General features: G+C 40.4%; 2 protein-coding genes across 4 annotated transcripts in view; both read right to left on the reverse strand.

Annotated features, from left to right (window-relative positions):
* Positions 1-2,980, reverse strand: part of LOC140232554 (carbonic anhydrase-related protein-like) — a 69,585-nt gene extending 66,605 nt beyond the window's left edge. Inside the window, exon 1 of the mRNA XM_072312650.1 lies at positions 2,284-2,980. Coding sequence (XP_072168751.1) covers positions 2,284-2,449 — 166 coding nt within the window. The 5' untranslated portion in view covers positions 2,450-2,980. The remainder of the gene's footprint in view (positions 1-2,283) is intronic.
* A 4,511-nt stretch (positions 2,981-7,491) lies between these two features.
* Positions 7,492-19,160, reverse strand: LOC140233056 (uncharacterized). Of its 3 annotated transcripts, none has more exons than XM_072313168.1 (9): positions 19,031-19,160; positions 16,956-17,121; positions 15,243-15,292; positions 14,424-14,479; positions 12,305-12,523; positions 11,301-11,411; positions 10,480-10,524; positions 9,409-9,514; positions 7,492-8,715 (listed from the first exon to the last, which is right to left on the reverse strand). In XM_072313168.1, the coding sequence occupies exons 2-9, from the start codon at positions 17,108-17,110 to the stop codon at positions 8,321-8,323; spliced, it is 1,137 nt and encodes a 378-aa protein (XP_072169269.1). In that variant the 5' UTR covers positions 17,111-17,121; positions 19,031-19,160; the 3' UTR covers positions 7,492-8,320. The 3 variants fall into 3 exon arrangements, with proteins under 3 accessions (XP_072169269.1, XP_072169267.1, XP_072169268.1); XM_072313166.1 differs by having other exon boundaries at positions 10,480-10,527; XM_072313167.1 differs by lacking the exon at positions 19,031-19,160 and adding an exon at positions 17,477-17,550 and having other exon boundaries at positions 10,480-10,527.
* Between the last annotated feature and the right edge of the window lie 336 nt (positions 19,161-19,496).

Consider the following 19,496-nt stretch of genomic DNA (forward strand, 5'->3'; position numbering starts at 1 on the left):
ATTCGAGACATGTTGCCTTCCCCCAACATGTAAGAAAAGAACACACATACATCACCTGCACACTGCACCCAGCACACTATATGCAATGTTAATATTAGAGTACCGATGATGCCACAACAAGACACCTATCACCTGGAGCACCAGCAGCACCTGACACAGGGCAACCCTCCCCAGGACAACGTCTGCGCTTTTTTTTTGGGGGGGGGGGGTGGGGGAGGGGAGAGTATACTCCTTCAAGGTTCAAGGTTCAAGGCTGCATACAATATCAACATCGAATTGCACACAGGATTCCAATATCTTCTTTGAAATACGGCTTTGAAGTTACAATATTGTTTGAATTAAGAACCACTTTTTTTTTCTTTTTTTCTTTTGTCGCCATACCCACACTCTCTTGAAGAGCGGCTTGGAGCATGGAACATAAAAGCCAATGGAATGCTAAGCATGCACTTTCCTGGTTTAGAATCTACGCATAAATTTGCCCCACCCCCCCCCCCAAAAAAAAAAAATGCGAGGAGATTCTATATACTCGTTCTTTAAAGTGGTTTATCTGCTTGAGAACAAGAGCATTGTTATTTCAACTCAGGTGGACCGAGCACACGGGACAAGAACAGCTAGGGGCCTAGTTAGCTACCCAACTGAAGTATCAGCGAAGCGACATATTATTTCCAGACCACAAAGGGTAATGATATAATAATTGCAATAGACCTATTCGCAGACATCATTGAAAGTTATGCTTATCTGCGTCAAACAGTAAAGGCTGTTGTAGGCATTCAGAGATTTGTCCGACACAGTTAAAACAGACGCATGCACCGAGGATTCCGGGAATCGTATTAAAAGAACAAAATTAAATAACTCGATATTGCGTCTAGCTCTCCATTAAATAAAAGAAAAGAAAATAGAAAGCAACAAACATAAACAACTACAAAACAAAAGGAAGACCCACACACTAAAACATCAAATTTATAAAATGACCAATTATTTCAGTCATCAGTTAACCAGCCTAATGAATAATGACGGGATAGTGTAATGATGTTTACGTTCAAATATGTCCCACGTTCTCCCAAATTGAGGATTAGATCTTGCCTTTCGAGGTTCAGACAGAACGTCTTCCCAAAAGGATTGTGATGGGCCTATAAATTTAACTAAAATAACACTGCCCATGATTCAGTTTACACCATCTTAAATTGCGTGAATGTCCCTCCATTACGTTAAAGTTTATGGAGCTCAGAGATCTCACCACTTAAACTACAGAGAGACCTAGTCACTAGATACACTGCCGTAAGTGGGTGGTTAGTGGTGGCAAAACCACGATATTATCATGTAAAATAAGAACTAATGTAAGCGTGAAGTCAATTAAAAAAAAGTGAAGGTTTTGACCACATAGGAGTCTACTAGTACTGTAGACTAAAGAAACAATAATTTAGAAGTTCTATGACCAATGATATGGAAAAATGGGTTGTCACTTAAATTAAAGGGGCATTCCGGACGATTTTCATAATTTCACATCATGTAGTACATAAATCAACAGCTCCATGTATAGATCCGTGGAATTTATTGTGGTCCTTGAGCAGAGAAACCAATAAATCGAAAATCTGAAACAAATTACACTGAACAGTGTTGATGACATCAGAGCCTCACATATCTTAGAAATGTAGCAGTGTAATTCCATTACAATACCGCTTGCTCAACAAGTTCACCTGTGAAAAATCCATGCATACCTTCTTCTTTTGTTCTGCTTCCTTGAGCCCCAACTCATGCATTCTTATGGTGAGGCTGTCATGTCATCATCCTTGTTCATTGCAATTCATTATAAATTTTGAAAACATTCTCATTACTTATCCCCATCACTATAAATTCTGAAACTGTACTCAGTTTGACTAATTTATAGTTTTTCAAATGTAAAAGTCTGAAAATCATCCGGAGGTCCCCTTTAACTGTGATTCAACCAGCCCTAACTTTACTCTGCACTTTGTAGATATCGCAAAACTGTGGCTTATATTCAGTGCATTTACGTCAAGAATTCTACATCCAATTTATGTATTTCAGCGTGTAAAGAACAATGTTTCGTCGATGTAATTGTTACCAGAGTTAGACTCTACAAGAAAGTCGGTATATTGACAAATCAAGTGAAATACGTACAAAATCAGACATTAAAAGGATGACTTTAAAAAAGAAATCACTTGGCAGACACGTGTGACATTCTTTAGAACTTTGTTATATTGTTTTGTTTTTACAACTTGAGATGTTTTTCAAGATATGATTATGATCAGTACCCGCACGTACCATTGTAAGAATAAGTGGAGCCCGGGAAAATCGTCATAACAGCCTCCTCGGACAGCTCATCCTTAACCCACGGCAGGAGTTTCTCTCGGGAGGCGCTATGTCGTGTCAGGATTCTCCCGCGCAAATAGCGCTTTCGAAACTTGGTGAACTTCAAAATGGACGTCATGCCCCTCCGCCGCGCTGGTAGACGCACTCCTTTAATCAGTCAACGAATCTAATAATAACGTAGCACTCTAGCTCTGAAGCTTTTGCGACTCATGGTAAATTATATACAATGACAACACCAGGCCCAAACTTGGCAGCATAAAAACCCTTGCCTTCCAGAAAGTGCTCAATATTGTTTACGATTATCTAATGCATGGGAGATTCGCTTCCAGTATTCCAGTGCGCAGTGGTTTAAGTTCAGTACGTTCAGAGGGCATGGTGGCAGGACTGCACGAGTTCTGTTCTTATGGTAGTTCTACCGTCTTTGTTCCTGGCCTGCCTTCTCAATCTCAGTACCGACGACGTCTGCCTCTGAAATAAAGCAGAGTTGCGCCAAGACCGCATTCCTCGAAAGGGTAGCTTTCTTGTGTTAACTGATCTGTTGATATTCCCTCTTTTGTGGGGATGTCAGTGCCGTTTCAGAGATTGAGAGAGTTATTTCCTTTTACTCCTCAGAGACAAAGTCAGAGTGACGAGCACTTGTTCAACCTCCAACAAGTCTTTGCACAATCCTTTCGTTTCATACAACAAAACAAACAAAAACACAGACAAACCTTAAAGGGATGGGTATAGTTTTGGTTGAGATGGGGATTCATATTTTGACTTTTTGCGACATGATCAGAAACCACTTTTGAAATATTAAAGAATATGTAATTTTAAGAGGCATTCAAAGTTTATTTGATGAAAATTAGTTTTGGCATTGCTGAGATATCAAAAAAGTATAAGACAAAGTGATCCTAATAAAAGGTGGGCCCCACCTTTTATAAGGACTACTTTGTTCTTGGACATCCCCGCCATTTCAAAACCAATTTTATCAAATAAACTTTGAATTTCTCTTACAAATGTATGCTCTTTATTTCATGTTTTTCACTACCTCACAAGAATTGAAAACCTGAAGTCCCGTCTCAATCAAAACTATAGTATCCCTTTAAGATACCAATAGCATCTAACAGCACCTGGAGGGCCTGTGTAATTCTTTTTTATTCGGCAGACAGATTTTCAACTATTTCGGACCCATGCAAGGTACAGTCTGGTCCAATGTCTGGTGGCGAGTCATCTAAATCACCTGTTTCTCTATAGATCTATTGTCTATAACACAAAGGTGTTTGCATTCATCAGCTGTTCGCAGGTACACCTGCATCATGTAAATTTTGAGAAGGCGTTGGGGTTGCCATTGTTTTGTAAAGTTCTGAGGAGAGAATGCGTGGCGGGAATTGCTTTGACCAATTTGAAAGCGCAGCAATCAAAATCATGAAAAAGCCCCTGGTAGACAGTCCGCCAATGTACTGACACACATACCTACTTCACACACGCGCAGAAATACAAAAAAAAAAAAAAACCGTACACACACACACGCACACACTCACACACACACTCACGCACACGCACACACACATACACACACACACACACATCATGATTATGATGGATATGATATGATATGATATGATATGATGACCCAGCACCCTAAATCACGGTGAATGCATCGCAAAACTTCTCACTCTTAATTAATCATTCTGCAAACGTCTCGTCGATATAGGATAAAAAAATCCTTTATTGGAAAAGCTAATGCCAAGGTACATCACAGGACACAATGAAATTCAATTTTGCCATTGTTCTTCAAGACACCATTGTTACGGCGTACAGTTATGTCCTACGCCGTTACGTGTAACTCGGTTGAAAAAAAAAATGGTCCGTATGCTGAAATACTGATGAAAGACGCTAGTTGGAAGAATTTAGCTGATTGTCAAGATGATGAAATATAGCTTTTTGTACATGGAATCTCGCCAAAATAAGTCACGCAAATGCCATACCCTGTACCAACCCCCAATCAAAAAGGAAAAAAGGAGGAAGCATCATGTGCTGGTAATCTTATACATATCGGTTTGATAGCCACATTCATATACAATACGATGATGACGCTCATAAGATGACTTTACTAGTGCTTGCCTAGTAAAATGGCATCTACAACCATAATTGATTTTTACGGGAGAATGTCCAGTCTACGTTCACGTTGACTTTGCCAGAGAAAGCAAAGGCAAGCGTACAAAATGGTGAAAGTTTCATTGAAATTGGAAACTGAAAATCACATTATAAGAACTCTCAAAACATATGCATTTTGAATACCATCCATATTGGTTCACAAACAGATGAGAAAATAGACCAAGTGGTAATATCATCACATTCAAAATATTGGTTTGCAGCTTAAAGGTACTTAAAAATCACTTGCCGGTCAATGATTAAGCCATAATTACTTCTTCTTCAGATTAACCATAAAGACTCTAGAATTTTAATTCAAAGGATATTTATGACATCTTCCCTGTTCTGTTTTTATCTTAGTCCATATTTCAAGCATCAATGAGAACAGAGAGTCGAGTTTCTCTAAGTGTATGTGTGGCGAGGTCGGGCTCTGTTTTCAACAGAAATGAGCATGCTTACATTTTTCAAGGCATGGCTCAAATTATAGTATTTCATCTACAAGTGCATGAATGGTAACATTCCATCATACTGGGTGCTAAAAGTCCTCTACAGCATAACATAACAACATTTGGTTCCTATGTGACCATACAAAAGGCTGCATAGGTTCGATTTTAAGTTTATTGCCATAGTAAAGTTTCTATGCCATTTTCATCTTGCATACCCTTTGTTCTTTGAATGTTTCTACAGATAAATGGCGCTCTGTAGATGCTGTTTCATCATCATTGTTATCCACTCGCTAGTCCCAATGAGTGTGGAAAAAAAAAAAGATACTAATATCAGGGCTCTACTCTCATTGCTACCATCAAATATTGTATCAAAGACTCCTTCACGTAATTGGCACAGCCTCTATTACAACCAGTGTATGCAATTAAGGATGGAGCTGTTGTTGCCAATGGATGGCTTAACTGAAACAGGGATACCTCATTATAACGAGCTGCTAGAGACCACCCAAATTTCCTTGTTACATCGGGTATTTTACTATATATACAAAAGTATATGAAAGGAATGGGACCGGCAAAAGTACTTTACCGGCAAAAGTACTTTGCTATTATCAGGTATCTTGCTAGATCGGACTTCATTATAACAAGGTTCCACTGTATCTCAAATTGACATGCAGAGTTTCACAAGGGGTTGTACGCAACAACCAGAAGCCTACCCCGAGACTTGCATGACACAGCAACATTACTAATGCCTGCATACTGGATTCTGAGTAATGAAATATACTAGGTAGGAATACATTGTAAGCGCATCTCGATCTGATCACTCATTACAATAGGGCTGTTGGGCAAAGCACAGGTAGTCAAGGTTGTCTGGGACAGAATAAAGTCCATTTGCTTTCAATATAATGTTTATAAGCATTCACCACGTAAAATGTCAGGTCAAGCCAGTAGGAGCTATGTTTGTTTCAGACTCCTTCCCCATGCTTAACAATAGAGGGCTCCCACTGTTAAACTAGGATTATCTTAACCCATGGTGTTGTGGGGAAATTTTGCCATACAAAGTAACATCTTGCCATCATTTTGACAGATTTAAGTTCCCCTTTCTTTCTCAAATTAGCAAATTCTAGTACAGGTTGTAATATTTATTACACACATATCTTTCTTATCTTGTGCAGATTTGATGAATATTACCAGTTCCATCCAAGCTTTCTCCAACATAGAATACATAGTGAAATTCAGAGTTGCACATGTCATGAGGACGAAATGACAAAATTTCTAAATCAATATTACCCTTGGACCTGACTAGTCACATGAGTCACAAAGTGGTAGCAAGAAACTTCTTGGTTGAGTGAGTACAGAACCAAATAAATGAAGCCACTGCCATATCAAATACATGTACTAACAAAACAAATTAATCCCTGCAACTATAATACAAGATGCTGTACTGCAGTTTGGCAAGCTAGGAGCTACGGGGGTCAGAAATCCATCGAATCACAGGTGTTATCACGGTTATCAGGTGTTAACACACAAATTTACTACCTAGGCCGAATACTCATCTTGCTATCCATCAAACCCTAAAACTATTCTTTGTGACATCATCTTAAAGTCACAGTCACATTAAAATTTAGAACAGCATATCAGACAAATCCTCACTCCTCTGTCCACATCCAACCTTTACCCCTTACTTTAACCCCACTCACTGATAGTTGATGGTATCCTGACTCGAGCTCCACTTAAAGATGCGTGCAACAGACAGTACTTGCAACAGCTGATGTTATAATCACAACAGCACAGACTCCCCAAGCACATTGGGTGATTTCAAGTTCGGTGCTAGTGCTAGCCGCCAAATAATAGCGTTAAATCGAGCTCCAACACCGACGGTCAGATTAACGAGGCAATACCGATCAAAATTATCGATCACCAGCACTAGGTGTTGGATTCACAGCACAGCGAGCTCCGCGCAACGAAAAAAGTGATGGCGCGTGATTACAGTCAAATATCAAAAGATGCAGCCAAAACTGCTTAGTTTAAGACATATAGTAAGGAAGACGGATAAAAATGCCACAAATTTCATCCATTCCCCAAAATACAACTATCTTAATTTTGCTCCCAGGCTCAGATTTATATAGCCATGTCTGGAGTGTTCGTGTACGTTACGTGGGCAACCACTGCATTAGCATAGACTTTGCACGTAAAACGTGCATCTATTATGGAAGTGAATACGGGTCTCGCACGGCAACGCTAACACCAGCACCGAACTTGATATGAAGAAAATGATACTGTAATCCCTAGGGGCTAGTGTTAGTCAATGGGCAAAAAGCACGTAAATCGCTAACACAAACGGCGGAGCTCGGTTCAGCAGACGACATTCAACACCGAGCCCAGCACCAACTACCGGAAATACGTCATAATTTTGAGGTCAACTCCCAACACCGACGTGATTTCAAGTTCGGTTTTATCGCCGGTGCTAGTGCTGAGATAGCACTAGCACTAGCACTAGCACTAGCACCGAACTTGAAATCACCCACTGGTTGTGATGTAGCTGCACGCATTTTGGGAACCTGACAATTGTTTTCAGTGTTTTTACATCACCACACCCTCTCCCACGACTCTCCACTTTGCTGCTTTTGCCTATAGATGTGGTTTGTTTGCACATGCCCAGCTTGCTACAAATATAGCTTGGTCTCTCAAAGCCCAAACAAGACCTTCCATAGAAATCATTATCGTGATGAAACTTTGCAGCCGAAAGAAGCACATACATACACTTTAGCAACAAACTTTACAGTAATGTAAGAAGACTTTGTAATGTGTATGCCAAACAAATCACATTGTAGATTTCACCACTCTACAATTCTTCCGTAGCCAATAGTAGATGATCTCGGTGATAATTGACTTGCGAGATCCATATAGCCCCATCCTTTGACATAACGAAGGCTACTTTATAAATGTCAGACAAAATACCTGGTATTCTCAAACCAACCTCTGTGATGGTTTTTTGGCCTGACTGAATAAGAAGTTGGTCTACTTAGTTTTGGGGTACAAAAATCAAACCTCACAATTTATGTACAAATTCTATCAACTCTGTAACACCACAAGTGATCAATTAACAGCAGCACTACAGTTAAAAGCATAAATATCAAACTACAAATTATGGCAAAAAGTCTATTTATTATATTCATGACAACAAGTACTGTAAGAGTGAGGGAGTCCTTAACACCTACATGTACTGGTCCATTAAAGAGAGGATGATATATAACGGGGCTGCATTTATTCTGTATGGGGGGGGGGGGGGGGTGGCTCAAGGGTGGGGTAAACAATGCAGACAAAAGAGAGTACTTTCTGTGTAAATCCACCAGAGCGCTGCTCACTTCAGCTAGACAGTGATGAACAGGTTAATGTCCCCCTTGCTCCGGTCATATGGCACCGCAATTTGAGATACCCAGCTTCTGCTGCAGCAGGGAAGCCGTCTTCCGGAAGTCCTCTTCCATCAACTCGATCTTCCGGAGGTCCTCCGACACCCCATCCCTGAATGGACTGACATGGCCCATATCCTCTGCCTCGTGGTCCCGCACGGGCGTGGGGGCCGGGTGGCTGCCGGCTGCCTCGCCCTGGTAGAAGGCGTCACCCGAGCTGATGCCAAGATATGCTCTGGCACTCTTGGCCCTGGGCTTCTTGCCATCTCTGGTTGCATTAGGGAGGTTTGGGTTGGTGGGGTTGGTGAGGAAAGTGGTGCTGATGTTCTTGGCGGATATCGGTCGAGTTGTCTCATACTTGAGAGGTCTCTCCCCTTTCACATTCACCGATTTAACTGAAAAAGAGGAGAAAATAAGATGATAGTGACGCAATCTTCTCTACCCAGAGAAGCCCATTCTCCCGGAGAGCAGTACCATTATCAATACCTTGGTAATGCTGGGTAACATCTGGATTCAGAGTAGTATGGTTGGTAAACCATTCTATCATAAAAAAGCACAGGATCTTCCTCGTGGAGTCCAGAGCCTTCACAACTAAACAGACCTCGAGTTTCTAAATACTGTAAGACCTACATTATATATTATATATATATATTTTGTTCTCATAGTGGTGTAATGTATCTTCTTCACATATACATGTATGTATATTTTTCTTTTATATCACGGTGCAGATTGCATATGGTAATGTTACTTTATTCCTTCTTTTGCGCTACTTTCAACTTCTATGAATGCTACTGCAAAGGAAAACGAGAGCGGGGGTGGGGGGGGGGGGGGTTGACACTAGCCTGAGCTCTATGATAAACTCAATCTTGAAGCAACTGCACAAGATCTGGGGGGGGGGGGGGCATTTCATGAAGCATTGTGTCTGACGAAGTTGTCGGACAAATTTGTTCTCAGCCAATGAGATGCAAGGATTTCAGTAGCTTGTAACAGTTTGTCGGAATAATAACCGACCAAAACGCTTCGTGAAATTCCCCCTTGTCTGCCCTTGACTGCTTGATTTCTTCAAGTCATCATTAAACTTTTCTCACCTGCACTTTTAGGTCTCGACCTTTGGGCGTCGGTCCTTTGTTGGTGGATGGCACTAACAGGACGTTTGGGTTTCTCCACGATCCCCTCACTCTCAAACAGCCCTGGCTGCAAGAGGCAACAACACAAATATGCCAGATGAAGGATAGTGATAATGGTGATGATGATGATTATGATGATTATGATGATGATGATGAAGATAATGATATTTTTACTACTTCTACGAAATATAACTATAATAACCATGACAATGATGATGATGATGATGACGATGATACTTTTACTACTTCATCTACATATAACTATAATAACCATGACAATGATATCAACAGGAATCATTATCACTATCACCAACACATCAACATTATTATTGTCCATGCACTGCATTACAACCACTGCTACACTTCCATCCAAGGGGATAATGTGAGGATAATGTCTTCTCCAGAGATTTTCGTTTCTGACAGGACTTGCAAAAAGATATGGGCAAGTTCTCTGCATTCTACTCAACTCAGGAAGAAAGCTCATGATTGTCAGAAGTTGCCATTTGTAATTCACATGAGTTGTGCCTATTCCAGGACAGAATATAATATTTTCGCTTCTAGACCCAAGGAAATGTATCCAAAATGCAGGTTATAACAATGGGTTGCTACAACAATGGATCAGGAGCTGGTATCATTGCACTTGTCACCACCCTGCCAGGGATATTATTGATGCACCTATCATCACCCCCATTTTTTCATCTGGTACAAATACTTCAAAAATGAAATAAAAACACATTGTGTCAGCAAACTATCCCCTTCTTTGTAGTTTACATCTGATAGATTTGAAACAAATTTATTAGCCTTAACAAAGTGCAAATTTCCACTGCAGCTGATCGACACTCAGAGATGATGGTCACTTATATTTACAACACACATACACTGTGCAAATCACTTTCTGCCATAATAACTACAATATTTGGATATTCATAACAGTCCGGAAAATCTAAATCCGTCTCAGTTTTCAGAATCAGGAAATTGTACATTTTGGAATATCACAAAAAAACAACAACAACAAAAATTTCACTTGCTGACCTGAGAGAATCGTCGGCCTGTCTGTCTGTTCTGCTTTGAAGGTTTCTGCTGCTTGGAATAAAGAAAAAGACAAACAAACACACACACAAAAGTCTCAGTTATTGAGAGGTTTACACTACCAGCATTTCAAGCTGTCTAGACTCAATTGTATAGATCTGGAAACAGAAAGAGACAGAAATCTCCCATCTGCATGTAATAAGAGATGGGATGAAATGTAAAACACATTTTCATTGTTTGGTTGTTTGTTGTTGTTGTTTCTTCAGTCTATGTTGTGAAAGTTTAGCACAGAATGATCATGGCCTTATCAGCAACAAAGGAGAGCTATTCAGAAGGGTATCCAGCACCAAATGGGGTTTGAATGTACCCCATACCAGAGGGATATCAAAAGTGACAAGTTTCAGAGATGACCACATGCTCCATTCGATGTTTTCTCTAACTTGTATCAGGGTTGCCAAACTATACATTAAAAAAAAAAAAATGCTGGTGTACTGTAGAAATTAACAACCAATAACAACAAATTACCAATACTACATATGGCAAATGAGACATATTTTCCATTTCAAAAACATATTTTCTTACCTGTCATAACGAAAAACATATCATAAAAGTATACCAGTCAGCAGCTCTGCTATACTAGTTCATTTTTCTTTCACATCACTTATGGCCTTTGTGCTGCCATTGTGGATAATAATGATAATGACGACGACGACAACGACAACGACAATGACAACGACGATGATGATAATGGTGATGATAATGATGCTTGTTGTCTTGCCATTATTAGTGCTTTTGATTTTGACGCCTACAGGCACATGTCATACCTGCTTATCTATCTTGGTCCCAGGGTAGAGGAATTCCACTAGAGTGCCTGGATGAGCCACCCTCTCTGAGTTACTGCTGTCCCTAGGTCTGCTTTGTGCGGGGTGAAAGAGCTGCAAGGGATAGACAATGATGACAAAAATGTTCAACAAAAACTCCCTCAATTTTCATAGTTTCATCATACAATCATAGTCAAGTATCTCAAGTCATTGACACCTGCAAAAAACAAACAAACAAACAAACAAAACAAAAGCAAAATGGAAAAGCTGAAGAGAAAGAACAGACAATACATACCACCAAACAATACCTTCCTGCATTTGATTGCTTGAGGTTAGCTAGTTTACAACAATCTTGTTTTCCAGGGTTCGAAATTTGTGATGGTCCGCTGGCCATTGGCCACCCAAAATCACGTCGGACTAGCTAAAAATCGAAAAATTCTGAAGTTACTAGTCCGTCTGGCTAGCCAAAATATTGCTTCAGTGTCAAATTTGATTCTAAGTAGTCCGCCTGGCTAGTTAAAAAAAAAGTTAAGTATGACCCCTGTTTTCCCCCCTTATTGATTTAATAATGATGCATAGATTCACCAGCTGCCAAGAGTAAATAGTTTCATCAATTAAGATTTGTATGACACATTTTTTCTTTGCCGTCAAACAAACATGCTTCAGAGAGCAAATGCTTTTGAATGTCATTTTACACACTGTTCAAGTTGGCTCAAATAAATGGAATACAATCAGACAGAGAAAGCTTTATTGAAAGAAAAAGAACCAGTCTGGGATTTGAACCCATCACATACTGCTTACCAACAGTGACCCTACAAACTGACTTGAAGCAAATTAATGGCAGTGACACAATGAAAATGGATCAGATACCCAAGGCGACCACTATTTCCTTCTCTCAGGTCTTAATACAATACTATTAATTCATCAGTCTCATGTTAATTGTCATCCTGTGTATGCAGAGCCAGGACCCCCCCCCCCCCCCCTCCATGCCCCCACGGAGGACTCACTTGGTCATAAGACTTGGGCGGGGCAGATGCTAATCTCTTCTTCAGGGCTCGCTTCTCCTTGAGCAGCATCTCACGGTGGCACTGCAGCTGCTCGTCCAAGAATTCCTGTCGGTGCTGGAGCCGGGCCCTGGCCAGGGCAAGCCCCTCCGCCTCCATCTGCTGGTAGTGTCGGTTGAGGAGGCCAATGGTCAGCATCGCCCAGTGGTGGACGGGTGCATTCTGTCCAGAGTGTGCAAGGGCGACAAGAAAACCGCAGCAGTTGTGGTGAAGGCAGAGATACAAACTTTGGTATGTCACCTCTTTGCAGGGCTCTTCAATTTAATGGAATACCACACACATGCAAAACATTTAATCCAAATTCTGTGACGATATGGCAGAGATTTTAGTAATTCATAATGATTTAAGTGCACTTTCTACTTGGTTGTAATGGAAAGGGTTAACACTGGAAGAGTACATTACATTCTCTGAAGACAAAACAGTACATCTTATATCAGCAGATCATGAAAATCAAACCTGTGCATTCTAATTTCTAATAAATTGTTTCTTGGCATAATTACTATTTTGGTCTCTATATTCACAATGCTATTCAGCCTGCTTATGGTTTTACAACTTCACTTGGGAATATTTTCAACCTGTACCTAATGCATTCTCAAGAAGGTCATATCAGGTCATACACACTAGCAACTATTCTTAGTTTACACAAAAAAACAAGGAAAAGTAGAAATTACGCGGTGCGTAATATATGTCCCCGCCGGAAGTAGCATTTTGTAGCAAAATGTGCAATATAGGTAAAAAATCAAGGTCAAAGGTCAAAGAAGTCATGAGGTCAAAATTCTGTGTAAAAGTTTAAAGCCCTCACCTAGTGCCATCACATAAAGCAAACGGAATCGAAATCGGGTTAGAAATGGCGAAGGAGTAGCATTTTGTAGCCAATGTACAATACAGGTCAAAAATCAAGGTCAAAGGTCAAAGAAGGCAAAGGTCAAAATTCTGTGTAAAGTTTTGAAGCCCTCACCTAGTGCCATCACATAAAGCAAACTGAATCAAAATCGGGTTAGAAATGGCGAAGGAGTAGCATTTTGTAGCCAATGTACAATACAGGTCAAAAATCAAGGTCAAAGGTCAAAGAAGGCAAAGGTCAAAATTCTGTGTAGAAGTTTTGAAGCCCTCACCTACTCACATAAAGCAAACAGAATCGAAATCGGGTTAGAAATGGCGAAGGAGTAGCATTTTGTAGCAAAATGTACAATATAGGTCAAAAATCAAGGTCAAAGGTCAAAGAAGTCAAAGGTCAAAATTCTGTGTAGAAGTTTGAAGCCCTCACCTAGTGCCATCACATAAAACAAACGGAATCGAAATCGGGTTAGAAATGGCAAAGGAGTAGCATTTTGTAGCAAAATGTACAATATAGGTCAAAAATCAAGGTCAAAGGTCAAAGAAGTCAAAGGTCAAAATTCTGTGTAGAAGTTTTGAAGCCCTCACCTAGTGCCATCACATAAAGCAAACGGAATCGAAATCGGGTTAGAAATGGTGAAGGAGTAGCATTTTGTAGCAAAATGTACAATATAGGTCAAAGGTCAAGGTCAAAGGTCACAACTGAAATTCTGTGTAGAAGTTTCAAAGCTCCCATGTAGTGCTATCATATAAAGCAAACAGAATCAAAATTGGCTCATAAATGACAGAGAAGTAGCAAATTTAACATTTTGATCACACACGGACGCACACACGGACGGACGCACGGACGGACGGACGGACAGACGGACGGACGCACGGACGCACGGACACACACACGTACGGAGCCCGTTTCATAGTCCCCTGCTCGAACTCGTTCGGCGGGGACAATAACACATTATTGTCCCTCTGAACCCTCATATGAATGCATTTGCAGGGAAAATCATTACATCCTGACAACTTATGACATAATTTTGAAGATTATGTGATAATCATGGTTACAAAAAGTATTCACCGCACAGATTCTACAATCAGCATAATATATTGCTTTGATTCCAAACTTGGGATACTGTACCACTTACATGCATACTGTTGTTTAAAATAAAATAAAAAATAATTGACATTTCAAGCCCAGTTCACACTAAAAAACAAACATTATAACAAGTACCTTGTAATGCTCTTCCTCCTCTTCTCCTTCAGTCTTGAATGCCGGAGGAGGAACACCTGCGCATAAATGTAATACAAGTCGATAGAAACCCGACCGTCTAATGCAAGCCTTGGTCAAATGGATGGACTGACCTTATCTTTGACTTCCTGATCTGATAACTTCAAAAGCACCATGCAGAATTGCATGAAATATGCACCATTCAATCACAGGACACATAATATAAACATTAAACCTTAAAACAAATGACTAATACAGACCTGAAAATTCAGGGTAGTGCTAAATATCTACAATACTCCTCACATGTTAACATGAACCAGTTGGTTGAATACTCCACTGAACAATTTAGTGACTTTGTTTGTTTTTGTTTTTGCATTGCACATGTAAATTTCATGCTGAGACTGCCATAAGATATTCAAAAATACATGTATTGCTTTACAGTGGGAAATTGATTTTTACTGCTTTTTCATTCCATCAATGTAGACATTGATCACAAATTCAATCAAGCACAAAATTGTCTTACACTTCCAATTCATGAAATATTTTGTTTGCAAAATACATCGTGTATAGAGTATGTGGAGAGTGCAATACAACATGAGAATGGATGCAACATAACATACTTTCTGACATTGTGTACACAAAATGTTATCAAACAGCTGACTGGAGTACATTTTTGGTGAGTCTGCCATTATTTGGTCAATTTGTGTCTTTGTGGAGGGAGATGCTGCTAAAAGAATTCATAAAAAAAATTTGTGTACAGTGCTATAAAGTAACGATGTAAAATTACATGGAATGTCTACAATGGCTGTGTTCTGTACTTACCAACTATATTTGACACATGAACAGCAGCTGCACTGTCACCAGTCCACGCTCTGTGAGTGTAAAGAAGTTGAATTAGACACTTGTAATTTCACTAGGGTGGAAAAAGGTCATTAATACATGAATCATTAAATGTGACATTGATTGTCACTAGGGGTAAAAGCATTTATGTTTTTCAAACAAACTGAAATAACATATTTGACAGCTTACAAGCCTGTATATTTAACCTAAACCACTTTATCAAGAACATTTGAAGCTGTCTCAAGTATACCCTGCTGCAGAACATTAATTATTGGTTAATGCATGTAACTACTTTTACAATAATTAACATTAATTCAAAACATGACAGCAAATTTGTATTTTAATACTTCTGTATAATATGACAAGTTATGCATTGGGGCAAGTTTGACAAATGCAATGAATATAGGCTGTTCCTGGGAGGAATCAGAAGGCTTGTGAAGAAACTTGCATTTTCTCAAATCTACATTTGTGTTTCTATACATGATGCACCACGCGCTACCCCGGGGTATCGTAGTAACCCGGGGTACCACGTTGTGTAGCGCCATCTCACGTTCACTCGAGTACAACCGCAGAGTTACTGCGTTACGTATGCGCACTGTACTGACCCGTGGTACGGTGCGATACTCAGTATAGCGCTTCATGCACTGACTACACGCACTATTACAATAGCCCGCTAGCTGTGCCAAAGTTACGATCTCGTAGACGTAGTTTCGATCCCGTAATTTTGTAAGCTTTGTGCACTTTGTGCCGAACAAAATATCCTTTCGCAATTAGGATCAAGTTGCAAAAATGCCAGCAGGTGATGGGGGCTATGCCGCACTGAAAGGAAAGGGCCGGAAAAGAAGGAAAATTTCCAGAGAGGAGAGGCTGGAAAACGCGAGGCTTCGCGCCACTCGGAAGTTGGGGAAGGAAGGGGCCGCCGATGTTCTGGAGGTGTTTCAGAAGGCCAGTGACGCCGGGGATAAGGCGGAGGCAAATGGCATTATTATGACCCTGCTGGCTCAGGGATTAATTGAGAAAACTACAGGATGAAGAGGGTTTTTTTTACAAGAACAATGGCCATAATTGAATGTTGAAGAATTAATCACACACAAAAAAATTAATTTCCCACTTTTTGGTAACCCAGGGTACAGCCCTAAAAAAAAAATAAATAATTCAACAAAATGGCCGATTTTTTTCTGGTACCCCAGGGTACCATTTATGTCATCACATGTAGATTTGATTTATAATCCATTAGAAAAACAAAACAAAACAAAACATGGGGACAAAAGCACAGAAAACAAAGAATGTGATGGGTTTAGGCTGCTTACTTACAAATTTGACAAGCACACAGATACAATCTATACATTTCAATTCCATAATCATAATCCCCATCTCAGAGACACACGGTGGCCAGCTATTAAAGTTGGGACCACGTTCATGTTATGCCACTGCACATACAGTGAACTCTCGTTATAACGAGTGCACTGTATTATTTACCAAATACCAATATCAGTTGCTTAATAAAGAGAGATATTTCCTAAAATCTGAAAATACTAGGTTTGACACTTTCCAAAAACATACCTCTTCCAGAAAGCATCATGATTTCAGTGTTTTCCCTCATCCCAACTCCTAAATATAGGATACAAATTCATGCAAATTTTTGATGGATTGAACACCAAAGCGTTACTGCATCCATCCAAACTGAGCACTCACCGTTTGACTAGCATGATGAGACAGTTCAGTTGATCTCTTACTCGCTGAGTCTCAGCTTTACTGTCCAGCACGTCATTTCGCATCTTGGCGATGGCCTCTCTGAAGGCTCGATTGTCGATGCCAGCACTGGATCCCCGCTGGTGTAGGCGATTCATCCTGGTTCACCCTGTACATGCAGAAATGTTACATCAGGTAAAGAGACAAGTCTCACATTTTCACCTTCATTTAATCATCCGTGTGCAATTGCAAATCCATCAGTCTGAAAATATAAGATGTCCAGTACATCTGGTATTTACCCCTAACGATAGGTGTACATCTACTGTGCAGCTGCCTGCACCTACTATTGACATGTTCCAGAACTTGCAGAAGGTGCCTTACCAACCATCAGAAGGTTGTAGCCTCCTGTATTTGTGGTATTACATAGGGACCAAAGTGGACATAATGCTGCAATTTCTTCTTCTTTTTTTTTCAAGTGTAAGCCTGAAAGCTTGATTTTTACTTGCACAAACACATCATTTTACCGGTATTGTCCTGAAGTGTACAGTGTACAGTACTTTCAAGCATCGTCGACCAATGTCGTCATACAAACCATCCCAATTCAGCTTTCTTCAAGCTGATTAGCCACTTAAGTCTTTACTTTGGATGAGGCTAACTGTGACCAGCCAAAATGTGAATTGTGTTCGGGCTCTGAATGTAAGGATTTGGTGTCTTCACATGGTGGCTTTGCCCATGAAATTCAACATTAAAATTTGATTTATCTTGAATTTGAGTACCGTAGTTATGGGTAAACTCAGCCTAGCGGGTAAACTCGGCCCCCAGCACGCGCATTACAAGTGGACGAGTTTACCAGCTAGATTCTAGGCCAAGTTTACCCATAACTATTATGGTATGTCTACATACAGAGGTAATTCAACTGTTGAAAACTCATGCCATGCAAATCGGAAGGATTTGGAACCTGTGCACAGGTATACGCGCATGTACATATACAGCGCTACAAATAGTACAGGTTCAACTCAAGTGGATCAGTATGGACACTGTGGATGGGTTAGCCTGACCAGACCCCGTGCGCTAAGCTAGCACGGGGTCTGACGGTGTGTGATACACATATCTACGGAACCCCATACACATATCTACTAAACCCCTCGAACACGGCCACACAACAACAAAACTATTGAAAATTTCTACATTCTTTTCACAAATTTCACGAATCACTCACGTGAATTGAGATACTTGGACTATGAGCATGGTATTTCAGTCCATAGTGAGCCCTCACGCAACATACACTGAGCAAAAAGTCCAATCTTAACCCGTAATGCTGTGATCATCGCGGGGCCATTCAAAATAAACCTTTCCCAGCTTTGAACGATGCAAATTGCGCTGCTAGAGTTTGTACGCCCGCGAAGTCGACAGCGCCCTCTTTGCCCAGTGCTGCGCCGACATTTCGAATCATTTCTGCAATTTCTACGATTTCTGCGGCGTACAGGATTAAAAAAGGAGCAATTTTTGGTAAGTTATAATATAAGTATATCAATATCAATAGCTGAAAACGGTAGCTAAATAGATAAAGTTTTCACCTTATGTAGTCTTAGTAACAAATATGGTGCAGTATTGCCAGTTAATTCAAAATCGCGTCGGCACCCCAGAATACAGAGATTACGGAGTGTCCACACCGTACAGCCCTGTCGCGATTTACACTTGTGTACAGCGACAGGGCTGTGTATAGTTATGGATGGGTTTACTACTGACCGAATCAAGAAAAATCATCAATTTGGACAGAAAGGGACTAGATCTCTAGGACTAACCATAGGCATAGTTCTACGTTAGACTAGTTTCTAGAATCTAGACCGTCTACGTTAGACTCTAATTTAGGTGCCTACACATGCTAAACAGTAGGTTCTATGTTAGGCTAGGGTCTATTGCAATTGGATCGGAAGAACCAAATTTTGCACGGCATGAGTTGTAAACAATTTGAACTATAATAGCCAACACGAAAAACACCAAAATCCTTATATCCACACGTCGTTCGGGCTGGTCGCAGTTAAGAGGCCTATCTTCACACAGCTCAGGATACTTACCACAGCAAATCCAGTAGACGGGACCGTTGTAGAGCACTTTGTGAAGATAAATTAGCAGCGCCCACAATACTGCTTCAGGTAGGTCTTACCATTGACGACTATGAAATTTGCTCCGCGAAAAATTATCTTTAGCTAATTGCTTGACCAAGCAGCGATCAAACGTGATTCTACCCGTAGGAGTCCCTTACAAACACGACAAGACCGTCATCTAGGATCATTCTGTCAAATGAAACTCGCTTCGGTGGTTGCTCAGCAGCAAATATTTTGGGAGTGAGCGGAAGAGGGCGCTGCATAACTTATGCACCACCGGCACCTGCACCGTACTTTTCCTGCACTGCTGCCTGCCTGAGCCGAGAGCTGGGTCTGTGATGGGGTGTGGCAATAATACAGGTAATATACTATATCTTCCTCCATCTTTACATTGTGATTACATTATGAAGTTGTTTTATTTGAAATAAAAGGTATA

The sequence above is a fragment of the Diadema setosum genome, chromosome 9, assembly GCF_964275005.1.
Source record: "Diadema setosum chromosome 9, eeDiaSeto1, whole genome shotgun sequence".
Classification (NCBI taxonomy): Eukaryota; Metazoa; Echinodermata; class Echinoidea; order Diadematoida; family Diadematidae; genus Diadema; species Diadema setosum.

Coding starts and splice junctions, on each gene's coding strand:
- LOC140233056 (XM_072313166.1), bottom strand. CDS start 17,110: ATGAATCGCCTACACCAGCGGGGATCCAGTGCTGGCATCGACAATCGA. Junction 14,480..15,242: donor TCATGTGTCAAATATAGTTG/GTAAGTACAGAA, acceptor ATTTATGCGCAG/GTGTTCCTCCTCCGGCATTC. Junction 12,524..14,423: donor AGGAGGAAGAGCATTACAAG/GTACTTGTTATA, acceptor CACTCTGGACAG/AATGCACCCGTCCACCACTG.